The 14,938-nt window shown below is 40.1% G+C and overlaps 2 protein-coding genes across 2 annotated transcripts; both read left to right on the top strand.

Moving 5' to 3' along the window:
* Positions 1 to 354: 354 nt before the first annotated feature.
* Positions 355 to 1,305, top strand: LOC142660026 (olfactory receptor 5V1-like). The gene has a single exon (XM_075836677.1). It carries the CDS (start codon positions 355 to 357, stop codon positions 1,303 to 1,305), a length of 951 nt encoding a protein of 316 aa, XP_075692792.1.
* Positions 1,306 to 7,111: 5,806 nt separating this feature from the next.
* LOC142660027 (olfactory receptor 5V1-like) lies at positions 7,112 to 8,050 on the top strand. The gene has a single exon (XM_075836678.1). It carries the CDS (start codon positions 7,112 to 7,114, stop codon positions 8,048 to 8,050), a length of 939 nt encoding a protein of 312 aa, XP_075692793.1.
* The last annotated feature ends 6,888 nt before the right edge of the window (positions 8,051 to 14,938 follow it).

The following is a 14,938-nucleotide window of genomic DNA, read 5'->3' on the forward strand; positions in this document are numbered from 1 at the left end:
GATAGCCGTGACATTCTTCAATGGAGCCTGGGCTGTCTGCTGATATATTTTTTGTGCACTGTTTTCATCACAGGGATTATCTGTGACATAATGATCTCTGCTGTTGGAGTGTGTTGGGGCCACGGCTATGTATTACAGAGATTGCCCTAATCTTGATTGTCATGATGCCTACTGCCATAATCCTCAACAGGTTAAGCAATCACTCACTTTTCCACTTACAAATATGATTTTCCTATTTTAAAGTTGAAGGTATTTTTGTAATTTTGTTTTTAGGTATTTCTTTGACAACTCGGTTATTCTATTCTCAAATTTTAATAGATATTTCTTATTTTCACAACAGGTAACCACAAGGAAATGATAGAAAAAAATCAGACCCTTGTGGCGTACTTCATTCTTAAAGGAATTTCAGATGCTCCGGAGCTTCAGACCATCATTTTTTTCTTAGTTCTTCTTATGTATCTTCTGACCCTTGGTGGTAACATGATCCTACTTCTCCTGGTCCTCCTGGATCATAAGCTTCACACCCCTATGTACTTCTTCTTGGCCAACCTGTCTGTCTTGGATATGTTCTCTGCCACCGTCACTCTTCATAATATCCCTATCATGTTTCTAACGGGGGATAAAGCCGTCTCCTATGCTAGGTGTATTTGTGAAATGTACTTTTTTGGGTTTCTGATATGTGATGAGCTTCTGCTCCTGACTGCTATGAGCTACGATCGCTATGTTGCCATCTGTAATCCTTTGAAATACCACATGGTCATGAACCGCAGACTCTGCACTGTACTATCAATTTCCTGTTGGCTGTTGGGCATGATAGAAGTGATACCCTATATTATTTTGCTCTTGGGCTTTACTTGTTACAAATCAAATGTAATAAATCACTTCTTCTGTGATCTTGTGCCTCTCATGATACTGTCCTGCAGCGACACGTCAACTCTAGAGATCTTAAGCTTGACAGAGGGTCTTCTCCTCATTACTTTCACCCCCTTTATGCTAAAGTTCATATCTTACATCTTCATCATTTCCACTATATTGAAGATCAATTCCAGCACTGGAAGACGTAAAGCCTTCTACACCTGCTCCTCACACCTCACAGTGGTCATACTTCTTTACTCAACCCTCTTCTTCCAATACTTGAGGCCTACATCACTAGATACTTCAAAGTCCAACAAGTTCTTCTCCCTGTTTAACACGGCCGCTATCCCTATCTTAAATCCCCTTATCTACAGCTTAAAAAATAAAGATGTTAAGTCGGCAATGATACAAAAATTAAGATTACTTACATTTTTTAGGACATTGGCGTGAAAATTGTTTTTATATCATTAACCCCTTCCCGACATTTGACGTATCCATACGTCAAAGTCGGGTGGGGGAAGTATGGAACGGGCTCACGGAGTGAACCCGCTCCATACGATGCCAGTGTCGGCTGTTTGTTACAGTCGACACTTCAGAGTCATGAGCGGCATCGCGCTCGAGCGCGATCCCACTTGTTTAACTCGTTAAATGCTGCGGTCAATAGCGATCGCAGTAATTAAGTTTTTTTTTTCTGTAAAAAAAAAATTAAAAGATTAAAAGTTAAAAAAAAAAACTTTTCCCATTTCCCCCCTAGAGCATAGTAAAAAAATTAATAAATAAACATAATTGGTATTGCCACGTCCGTAAAAGTCTGAACTATTACAATATATCATTATTTAATTCGCACGGTGAACGCCGTAAAATAAAAAAATTGTAAACGCCAGAATCTCTATTTTTTGGTCACCTAATCTCCCACAAATAATGAAATAAAAAGTGATCAAACCATTGCATGTACACCAAAATAGTATTATTAAAAATGACAGCTTATCCCGCAAAAAATAAGCCCTCATACCACTTAATCGACGGAAAAATAAAAAAGTTCTGGCTCTCGGAATTTGGCGACACAAAATAAAATTTATTTTTAACACTAAGGTTTTTACTTGTAAAAGTAGTAAAATATAGAAAAAACGATATATATTTGGTATCTCCGTAATCGTATTAACCCAGAGAATAAAGTTAACAGGTTGTTTTAATTACACAGTGAATTACGTAAAAACGGCTCGCAAAAAAACAATGGAGGAATCGCTGTTTTTTTCATTTTCTACCCCACAAATATATATATTTTTTCCTGTTTCCTAGTACATTATATGGCAAAATAAATGGTGCTACGAAAAACTACAACTTGTCCCGCAAAAATCAAGCCCTCATAGTACTATATCGACGGAAAAATAAAGACGTTATGGTTTTGGAAGGTGGGGAGCAAAAAACGAAAATGAAAATCTGAAAAAGGGCTGCGGCGGGAAGGGGTTAATTCTGAATGATCTTGATACTATATTCTGATATTATTAAACGTCCCATCCTATATGGAATAGAAAAATCATATGACCTTGACAATTTCTATAATTATGGAGATTTCAGTTGTCCCAGAATTGAAGATTCTTCTCTTCATTCTTTGTTTTACCTTTTATCTCAAGATCGTTGGTAGTAATGTTACAATTCCAGTCCTAGTTTGTCTAGATCATCATCTTCTTTCTGGGGAAACTTTCCATAGCAGACATGTCTTCTACAATGGCTAATCTTCAGAAATTCCTGCTCGTCTTTAGAACTGGAAATAAAATGAGCTTTTACGCTGGATACATATCACATGTTTATATTTTGGTTGGTTTTTCAGTGATGAAACCTTCAATAAATCACGAGAAACTCATTGCACTTTTCTCCTTTTTGGATTTTTGAGTTTTCTCTTTAAGTTATACATACAGTTTTGACGTTTCAAAGCAGTAAAACATTTTGTAGTTTTCAAAAAGTTCGGGTTTATGATAATCTCCCCTGATCGTTCTACAATGCTCTCAGACATGGACATGGTGCGACGTTTAGGGAGTCTTCCCCCTTCCTCAAGCGTGATAACCCATTGGAGGAACCATCTTTTATACATATTCAGTAAATACATTATTACTCTAACTCCTTCCAAGACTAACCATCTCAGATCTGACACCTTATGTTTTTTTTTTGCAAAAAAAGTTTGGCTACTAATGTTTCACCAAATGTTGTATAGCTGTTCTTTTCCATTATTATACTTTTTCCATCCCTCTCTTTTTTCCATCTTTTCATAGTTTCTTATAGCATATCTAGGTTCATTTAATATTCTTTTAACAGATCTTGACATTAATCCAACATATGCATCCCTACAGGGACATTTTATAAAATATATAACATTCTTAGTGTTACATGTAAAAAAGCATTTTAGGCAAACACACATGGTTTTTCAAGATGCACTTGTATACAGGAAAACGCATATAAATTATTAACACGCTGGTATAAGACCCCTGTCCTGTTGCATGCTATGGACAAAAATATATCAGAACTAAGCTGGAGATGCAATGGTTCTCCAAGTTCGCTCTTGCATATCTGGTGGGATTGCCCACTTATCAAGTCCTTCTGGTAACATGTGGAAAGGAGGATTAACCAAATCTGTTCTGTGGACATCCAACTAAAGGCCCTATTAAACCGTCAGATTTTGGCCGATGCAGTGAGCGCCGATCAACGAGACAGCTTGTTGATCGGCGCTTGTCTGCTCCTGTCACAAGGAGCTATGTTTGGGGATTTTACTCAGATCACGCGTTCCCATACATTATCATCATGTCTGCAGCGCGTCTCCTTGTTTACACAGGGCGATGTGCTGCCGACAACGATAATATTTTACGATACGATCAGCAGATGATTGTGGGTTTGCTCGTTCATCTGCTGATCGCTGCATGGTTTACACAGGACAATCATCAGCAACGAACGTTCTACGAACTATCGTTTGCCCGATAAGTGTCCATTGTAAAACCCCCTTTACACCTAAACTAATACTGCTATGGAAACCAAGCCCAGATCTAACTTCGAAGAGACATTGCCGAATGGAGGAATTGGCCTACTGGGACTTAATGACCAGACCAAATTATTTACAGATCCGGTCTGCCTGGACTCACCACATAGACCGTCCTGCTTCACAAATTACCAACTTCTAATAATCCACGTCTCAATGCATTATTGGAACAGGTTTACCCTTACTGAAAAATCTTTAAGGATACTACAACTTATTGACCCTTAGACCTCTTAATGTTCTCATTCAGATATTTACCTACACCTTGCAATGTAGCTTCGATAATTCTCATTATTTGACTGGATACTGGACCCCTCCCCTCCTCTCCCTTCTACCCTTCCCTCCTCTCCCTTCTACCCTTCCCTCATTACCTATTCCCCATTTTTCCCATCCCCCTCTTCCCTTTCTCCTACCTTCCCCATTCCAACCTACTAATTTATTTTTATTTTCTCGTTACTCATTTCATTTTCTGTATCATTGGCACTGTAGCTGTATTATTGCATATGGCTTGCACTTTACCTGTTATGCCTCTTGATATTGGCATATTGTTGTCTGATATGTTTTATGTGTTTTTTAATAAAAACTTTTGAAATAAATAAAAAAGCCTATTATCAGGATTTTTATGCCTTTTTGGTACACTACATCACTTTTTGATTATTAAATTACAATTGCGGCAGCTGAGACATGAAAATGTTCCTTTCTATTCTGACAAACGTGTAGTTTGACTTTCTTTTGATTATGATATCTGCTCTAATCAATCTATTTGCAATGATGTCGAAAAAAAAAAAAATGGCCATATTTTCCATCCTTTTTCAATATTCCCCAATATTTTAACATTATGTATGGATGTGTCTCAATTTGCAGCTCAGTCTCATTTACTTCAAGCGAATAGGGCCGAGCTGCAATACCAGACACAGTCCATGGACAAGGGTGGTGATGTTTTGGGGCACAAAAAAAACCTCACACAACGCTTTTAAATCCTCATTTGGTAGTCTTAGCATCATTTGTATATTCTTGAATGGTCCACAAGATTTCTAGACTACTCTGTAAAGACCTGTGTGTTTTTGCTTACAGGCGCATACGTTTTGTATAAGGATTCTATGGACAAACTACACATGTACACAGTCCCCTATAAAGTCCATTTATGGCCATACATACAAAAATTCATACAGAATGGTCTTGAGATTTCGGCTCAGGGTTGCATTGACAAGGAGAGTAAATTAAGGGATTACTGTATGAATCTAAAGAGACAATAGACACAAAGATCATATTGCAACAAATATTCTGTACTTATTACTGGTACATATGGTTATACACAACAACCATACAAAGCAATAAGGAACGTTTGGAAACATCACCAATATATTTTCAAATTGGTTGAACAGATTATTGGTCCCAGTGGTAAAATGTTCAGCACCCCTCTTGCCAACAATGTAATGTACCAAACAGCCAAATAATTTTTTACGTCTTTTATGTAATGTGTACCCAATCATGCTTTGGTATCCATCCTGTTGTACGGGAGTTACGGAAACAGCCGAGCAGCGCTTGCTCGGCTATTTCCGTAACTCCCATTGTACAGAATGAAGCACGTGTGCGCAGCCCTCTCTCCACTAGACCCCACCTTGAATCGCGGCCATTGGCCGACGCACAAGGCGAGGTGGGGGTCGGTTGACCCTCGTTCTCAATATGGATGCGTGCCCCAAAGCTTTAAATGTCTAACTTGGGAAAATAGAGATTTTCCTCCGAGATCTTGCTTGCCTGCAATGAAGACATTTCTGGTTTATATAATGTAAGAGCACATTTTATAAACAGGTGGCAGGTCATGAGGGTAAATAAAAAAATCCAGTCTAAAATGAATGTTGCAGCAGATTCTTACAGATTATGAACATAACACAACATGCATGAGCTTTGACTGCTTTGAATCTAATAAAATATAAAGGTAGGCCTAGATATAAAAAATCCACACCGAGATCAAGAACAAATTCATATTTATTTTATATCAGATTAGGAAAGTCGTTAAAATTGGGTTTTATGGTTTTAGGCGGAGAACGAGGCATTAGCGTTGGAGCGGGGGGGGGGATTCAGCGAGTGAGTATCTGCTAGTTTATTGTTTTATACCATCCCTTGCTCTGCTGCTGAATTTTAAAACTCCCGGATAACTCAGTTCAGTTTTGCTAATTTGTGACAGATAATTATGGTACGAGTTTTACTTATAATTAGGGTGACATATTAGTTATGATGAACAGCTGTCAGAAGAACTGGTCCTGTGAGACTGCCTCATTCATGATTCACTGTGTTATAAAAGCTCTGTTCTCCGATGAGACTGTAATAATGCGCAGATGGATAGCAAACTGGTAGGTAAAGACCTAAACAAATATCATTATTTGACCCACATCATAAAGGTTGCCGGGTCCTCCGCTCCGAATATGCTTATTCTGTTGCGGAACATTACTTTGGGTTGTATCGTCCCTACTGGCTAAATAAAACCAGAAAAAAAATCTTGTGTTTTAACCGTATTATGTTCTTTAGCGTGGAAAATGTACTAAGAAGCAAATGGGTTAAAGTATGCATGACTAAATAACAGTTCTTGATGTACTGTTTAGTTCCTGATTCTGGTAACAGCAGCACAGGTGGTCATATGTGGAACAGCAAAAAAAATTAAGAATCATCAGAAAAACTTCAATAGTAGTGTCATTCTAGTAGAGTAAGGCTCAGTTCACACCCTAACGGAGCCTCTGTTTTTCACTGAAGAGCTATCAGAGCATGTAGCACCATTTTTCCCATAAAAACGATGGACGCCCCGGCTGAACCCAACAGGTCTCATTATAAGTCAATGGTGATCCGTCAAGGACTGCTGATGTCCGTCTTGCAACTGATCTGTCACAGAATTGTGGCTTCGTTATCAATAGAAGCCAAAATGGACATTTAAATAGAGCCTTAGGGCAGGTTCACACCTGCGTTGGTCTTTCCGTTGTTCTGCTTTGTCAGAAGATTTACTTTAATGGGTTCTGTTACGTTTTCATCGGGATGTCTGTGGTTTTACCGGAAACAATACCACAGCATGCTGCGTTATTGTGTAAGGTATTTTCGGCTGGATTTGCTTCGGCGGGCCGTAAAGGAGCCTCCAATGCAGGTTCTTAGTTGTATAATTAACTATCAATATTATATTTATATTTCACACCGAAGTCTTGTATTTTTTCCAAAGTACTATCCTTTATTAGATAAGATCAGATGGAGCAACTAAATCAGACGATGGTAACATTTTTCATCATCAAAGGGATCTCAGATGCTCCGGAGCTTCAACTTCCCATCTTTCTCCTGGTCCTCTTCATTTATCTCATGACTCTTGGAGGAAACATGACCATTCTTCTTCTGGTCTGCCTGGACCATCCTCTCCATACTCCTATGTACTTCTTCCTGGCCAACTTGTCCATTGTTGACATGTGTTCTGCCACAGTTACTCTACACACCATGCTTCTCATAGGAATAACGGGAAACAGAACCATCTCATATCTAAGTTGCATAGCCCAGATATATTTCTTTGGATGTTTTATCAGTGAGGAACTTCTGTTTTTAACGGTCATGAGTTATGACCGATATGTGGCCGTCTGTAACCCTTTGAGATACAGGATGATCATGAACCAAAGAGTTTGTGCTATGTTGGCCTCTGTTTGTTGGATACTTGGTTTTTTAGAGATAATACCCTTTGTTGTTTTGGTCACAGGGTTTTCTTGTTACAACTCCAACGTAATCAACCATTTCTTCTGTGATCTTGTGCCTTTGATAAAACTCTCCTGCAGTGACACGTCTGTGTTGGAGACCTTGTTCATTGTGGAGGCAGCAGTAATCTTGTCACTTGCTCCTTTCCTTCTTACGGTCATGTCATATATCTTTATTATAACTACCATACTCCGTATCCGTTCCAGCAATGGGAGACGAAAAGCCTTCTACACATGTTCCTCACACCTTACAGTGGTCATCCTGCTCTACACCACTCTAATCTATCAATATCTAAAGCCTATATCTCCCGAGAGCCTGGAGTACAATAAGTTAATTTCTCTGTTTAACTCAGGTGCCGTTCCAGTATTAAACCCCATTATATACAGTTTAAAGAATAAAGATGTCAAGGCTGCTTTCCGGAGAAAAGTTAATTCTTTCAGAGTGACATAGGTAAAGTCTAATTCTACTCAAGAACTTGAAATTTGAGTGTGACTACAGTATGCCCCAATAACCCATCCAACCATATGTCATTCTCACATAGGTTCAGGCAACTGAGATCTGGGCTGCTGTTTGGCAGGGACCTGACAATGTACAGATAACCTCTTTCTTCTTTAAAGTTGCAGATTGGTGCCAAGTAATGATGTTGTACTCTACAGTAGAAGACAGACGTGTCTACTGCGAGCAATATGGCAGCCAGAAGTTGGTTTTGAATATTCAAAAAAATGTGTTACTAACTAAAGTTGCTAATAAATGACAAGAATGTTGTAAGTTTTATTTATTCAGCATTGTAATATCAGTAAAATCTTAAACATTATCAATTAATTATTACCTTAGGCTCTCTACAATCACCATAGGCCCTAACACAAGTATTACAATAGGCTCTCACACTACTATCACCATAAGCCCTCAAACTACTAAAACCATAAGCCCTCACATTACTATAACCTTAGGCCCTCACACTACTATAACCAAAGACATTCACACTACTATAACCATAAGCCCCCACACTACTATAGCTATAGGCCCTCACACTACTATAACCAAAGTCATTCACACTACTCTAACCATAAGCCCCCACACTACTATAGCTATAGGCCCTCACACTACTATAACCAAAGACATTGACACTACTATAACCATAAGCCCCCACACTACTATAGCTATAGACCCTCACACTACTATAACCATAGGCCCCCAATTTACTAACACCATAAGCCCTCACATTACTATAACCATAGACCCACACACTACTATCACTATAATCCCTCACACTGCTATAACCATAGACCCTCACACTACTATCACCATAATCCCTCACACTACTATAACCATAGGCCCTCACACTACTATAACAATAGCCCCTCCCAGTACTATAACCATAGGTCCTCACACTACTATAACCATAGTCCCTCACACTACTAGAACCATAGGCCCTTACACTACTATCACCATAAGCCCTCACACTGCTATAACCATAGGCCCTCACACTACTATAACAATAGCCCCTCCCAGTACTATAACCATAGGTCTTCACACTACTATAACCATAGTCCCTCACACTACTAGAACCATAGGCCCTTACACTACTATCACCATAAGCCCTCACACTGCTATAAACACAAGCCCTCACACTACTATCACCATAGCCCCTCACACTACTATAACCATAGCCCCTCACACTACTATAATCATAGCCCCTCACAGTACTATAACCATAGGCCCTCACACTACTATAACCAAAGACATTCACACTACTATAACCATAAGCCCCCACACTACTATAGCTATAGGCCCTCACACTACTATAACCAAAGACATTCACACTACTATAACCATAAGCCCCCACACTACTATAGCTATAGACCCTCACACTACTATAACCATAGGCCCCCAATTTACTAACACCATAAGCCCTCACATTACTATAACCATAGACCCACACACTACTATCACTATAATCCCTCACACTGCTATAACCATAGACCCTCACACTACTATCACCATAATCCCTCACACTACTATAACCATAGGCCCTCACACTACTATCACCATAATCCCTCACACTGCTATAACCATAGACCCTCACACTACTATCACCATAATCCCTCACACTACTATAACAATAGCCCCTGCCAGTACTATAACCATAGGTCCTCACACTACTATAACCGTAGCCCCTCACACTACTAGAACCATAGGCCCTTACACTACTATCACCATAAGCCCTCACACTGCTATAAACACAAGCCCTCACACTACTATCACCATAGGCCCTCACACTACTATAACCATAGGCCCTCACACTACTATAATCATAGCCCCTCACAGTACTATAACCATAGGCCCTCACAGTACTATAATCATAGCCCCTCACAGTACTATAACCATAGCCCCTCACACTACTATAATCATAGCCCCTCACAGTACTATAACCATAGGCCACCACTTTACTATCACCATAAGCCCTCACACTACTATAACCATAGCCCCTCACAGTACTATAACTATAGGCCCCCACTTTACTATCACCATAAGCCCTCACATTAGTATAACCATAGCCCCTCACAGTACTATAACTATAGGCTCCCACTTTACTATCACCATAAGCCCTCACATTACTATAACCTCGGGCCCTCACATTACTAAAACCAAAAGTGCTAGAACTAGTATCACCATAGACCCTCAAACTTTGCGGTTATTTTGCGACTTAATCAAATAAAGATTTATGAAAAATTGAATGCGATATCCACGGATACTATGTAGAGATTTCGGAAAGTATGGCAACCCTGGATATCCTCCTCCCATTTTCCTGTCATGTTGTATCATATTACTCTGTGATATAATCTAGATGCTGTAATGTTTAATCACCACGGGTGTTGACTCCTCTCATCTTTCCCTCCGCACAGTTGACACGTCTTCTCAAACTGTCCTGTGAGATGCTCCCTGATATGCCGCTGTCTGATTATCAGCCGTAGATCATACTTTTATTGTTTGTGCTTTATGTTTTTATTTTATGTTTAGCTGCATATTTGCTATGTAACTTTCTACTGCTTTACCTCTGTGTATTGAGTCCCTCAATGTTTTCTACTTTATTCTTGAAAGCAATAATTCAATAAATACTTTTGAAACATAAAATCCATCTGCCATGGTTCTACCCATTCTGCCACCTTATCTAGGTCTTTCTGGATTATTTTACAATCAAGCTTTGAGTTTTAAGTATCCTACAAAGTTTAGCAACATCAGCAAAAACTGACACCTTACTATCAATCCCATCGAAAAGGTCATTAATAAATACAGCGAGTGCAAACCTCTTTGTACCTTCGTGTAAAATAAGTGGCACATGGAGGTACAGTGTGGACAGATAGAATTCTATGGGCACCGTGTTATGTATCCATACAACACAGATCCATATTCGTGCCATGTGCATGAGCTTAATACATAATAATGAAGTCAACAGGACGATGGGTGAAAAAACATTTGGGGCCGATATCAGTTGACTTCTGCCACATCAATTTTTCATACATCATTCCATTGACTGAATTTGTTTTCCTGTCCATCCCCATGGATGACATTGCATTGTGAGATCATTTTGAAGTCTATGTGGTCAGTTGTGCCATTTGATGGAAGTGCATTGACATTTATGGATTTATCTATTTTATTTAACAAGAATAACTACTATTAATAACATGTAGCATGTGTTGAATTTTACAGACATCCATGTATGAGTTAACCACAGATACATTGGACCTAATTAAGAAATTATCACTCGTTGTATTCCTCCAGACAGTTTTCCATGTTGTCCAATTAACCTGTTGTCTCTACAGACGATTATGTATGTCAGTTATATGTGACAACAGACCAATTAACGCTTTACTTTGTCTATAACTTTGGATTGACTTGTAGGTAATTCCTAAGAGTCTCATTATTGAGGGCATGTTTGTAAACTATTCCTTACTCTTAGGAGAAAATTCCATAGAAGATACTAACACTAAACCAACATATTATGTCATTCTACTGGTTGCGAATCAGTCCATTTGACAAGTGCTTGACAGACACACACAGTATCACTAAGCTTCTGCTACACTTCCCGGGATGCAAATCACTAGAGAAAAACTCAGAAACCTGGATGAGACTATGCTACATACTTATAAATTCTATACATTCCACTATATATCAATTATAATGGGACCAGGCTGATTTTGAAGTTAGGTAAAGGTCTATAATTCCCCCTTAAAAGAAGTCTGGCTTGGTAGTCTGGCTGTGTCATCTAGACCTCCCCCTATAACAGCAGCTTATTTGTATAGTCTGGCTATGAAGTCTGGAGTGCCCCTATAACAGCAGTCTGGCTGTGTAATCTAGAGCTCCCCCTGTAGCAGCAGTGTCTCTATAGTTTAGCGTTTCCCCAAAATCAGTTGTGTAGTCTAGAGCACCCCCTATGACCGCAGTCTAGTTGTGTAAACAGAAGTATCTCCAATAACAACAGTCTGGCTGTGCAGTCAGGAGCCCCCTCTATAACAGCAGTCTAGTTGGGTATACTGGACCTCCCCCTATAACAGCAGTCTAACCATTCAGTCTTGGGCGCCCCCTATAACAGAAGTCTAGTGTGTAGTCTGGACCTCCCCTACAACAGCTGTCTGAACATGCAGTCTTGGGTGTCCCCTATAACAACAGTCTAGTGTGTAGTCTGGACCTCCCCCTATAACAGCTGTCTGACCATGCAGTCTTGGGTGCCCCCTATAACAGCAGTCTAGTGTGTAGTCTGGACCTCCCCCTATAACAGCTGTCTGACCATGCAGTCTTGGGCGCCCCATATAACAGCAGTCAGTCTGAAAAGTTTAGATCTTAAAGGGGTTTACACATGTTAAACATTTATGGAATATCCACAGGATATGCCATAACTTTCTGATAGATGTCTGACAGCTCTAGGACCCACACCTGTATAGAGAACGCGGGGTCAACTGAAACCTATTTCTGCCAATGTGACGGCCACTGGCCGCCAAATCCAGGCAGTGTCTGGTAAAGAATGGATCGTGCGTGCTCCTGGCTCTCTCCATTCTGAGCTAGGGACCCTCTCTCCACAAGTAACCGCTAGGATTTTGCAGCCAATGGCTGCCACACCAGTCAAGATGGGGGTCAAGAGATCCGCATTCTTGATATAGGTGCGGGTCCCAGAGCTGGGACTCACATCCATCAGACATTTATGGCATATCCTGTGGATATGCCATAAATGTCTTAGATGGAAAAACCTCTTTCACTTATAGCCGGAGTTTGGCTGTGCAGTCTAGAGTGCCCCCCCCCCCATAACAGCTGTCTGGTTATGTATTCTGGAGCGCCCCCTTTGTCAGCAGTCTGGCTGTTCAATGTGGACCCCATTATAACAGCAATCTGGCAGTGTAATGTGTTTCCCTATAAGTGCAGTATGGCTGTGAATTCTGGGGCACCCCCTATTACAGAAGTCTCGCTGTGCAGTCTGGAGCTCTGTTCGATCTGTTTATTAAAGGGGTTGTCCCGTCTTTTTAGAATGTAGCCACCCTGGTGAGGAAGCTGGATGTCGTTGAGGAAGGGGAAATGTAGTGTTACATGGCATCCCCCACTATGTATACATATGCCCAATGTGGTTGTCCGTCCGAAGAGGTTGTCTAGATAGATCATTTTAAAGAATAAACCATACACTGTATGTCAGAGGACAGCAAATATTTTTCTCTGCAATGTTAAAATCTACCAGGCAATCTCTTCTCCCAGCTGACTCTGTATCTACATTACAAATCCCATCTGCCTCTGTACAAACAATATTCACTCAAACATTTAGAAATTCCCTTCAGAGACGCCGTGAAGCCAAAATAAGATCATCCATGTTTGTCAACCAAGGGACTTGTTATGTATAGTAATAATTACAATCAACTCCAAGTTTTTATTAGAAGTTTCAGGAGAGGACCCTGGGCACACTAGGGATTGCCGTTGCTGCATCTTCACATTTAATTACATAGATTGCTTGCGCTAGGGGGTTCATTACTTCTGGCTTAATTGGCACATGTAAAGAGCTGCCAATATCTCCTGCTACTATGAGTGTTCAGGATAGGCAACTATTACAAGAAGGTTACATATCATGTAACTAAACATAGTGGTGTGTAATTTATCTGATTCAACGCCATGTAATGTAATACATCAATGCATTTCACCCTGTATACCACCAGTGTCTGACTGAGGTACGTTGGGCTCCCCAGGAAAGTATTTTGGAAGCCATCAGCCATTTTCAGATCATCAATAAAATCTAATAGGTTGTTCGTGTATCTGTCCATAATAAAAAGACTCTAGTGGCGAATGATCTGCTCCAGTCAACTCCAAATGGGGTTGTCTTCTACTGGATCTTTGTGGACCATTATCGTGTCAGAGTCCAACCCTGGATAACACATATATTATGTAGCTGGCCACTCAACATTATGTCAATATCAAGAACACAAGGTCAGTTGTTCCTGATTTTTTCTTATAAAGACACTTAAAGGGGTTGTCTAATCTAGACGACCCCATTTTAAAATGAAGATGACCTGGCAATCAGCTGATCATCATGGGTCTGACTCTAATCCTCTGCAGTGCCCATCCCAATAAATGGACGACCATGTAATAAATGGTCCCATCATGCCTTTTGGATCGGGGGTTGCTCTTTGGAGTGGCCAACCTATCTGGTTAATTAAAGGTCCAAGCAGGAAACCTCTATCTATGACATCCATACGCCCCAATTGGGCATAGGGAAGGGGCTAACCATATGTCTCCGAGGATTTGCCCATTTTTTGACCAGATAAGCTTAGAGTGTTGCAGGTTTCTAAATGAGGGCCCATTCACATTAGCTTTTTTTGTTAGCGTAACTAATCCATAGAGATTGGACAACTAATGTATCAAATGATATCAGTTTGGATTTGGTTGTATTTTCAGGGCTAAAAACGTATCACGGCTCTGTCCACACTGGCATTTTTGTATACAATTTTTTGATAATTTTTGTTCCTAAATAGAAAAATATATCTGTTAATGGTAAACAGTAGCAGTCCTTTGGCGCTTCTTCTACATGGGACTACATGAATTGTAACCCATTGAGGTGGTTAGAGGCATACCATGTGGCTACCATGGGACCCTTAGATAAAGGGGGCCCAGGATCTGGTTGGTCCTATCCTATTTTCTATTGGGTGTCAAGAACCTGTGTATGACTCCCCTGTACAGAGGAACTGCAGTGAATAATTAGGCAATCAGCCCAGGAGTCATGGAATATAGAGGGGGTAACAAACACTCTATCATAAACCATCACCATAATGAGGTCCTGTTTGATCTTTACTTAGGGATCCCTCA

The sequence above is a fragment of the Rhinoderma darwinii genome, chromosome 8 (assembly GCF_050947455.1).
Source record: "Rhinoderma darwinii isolate aRhiDar2 chromosome 8, aRhiDar2.hap1, whole genome shotgun sequence".
NCBI classification, from domain to species: Eukaryota; Metazoa; Chordata; class Amphibia; order Anura; family Rhinodermatidae; genus Rhinoderma; species Rhinoderma darwinii.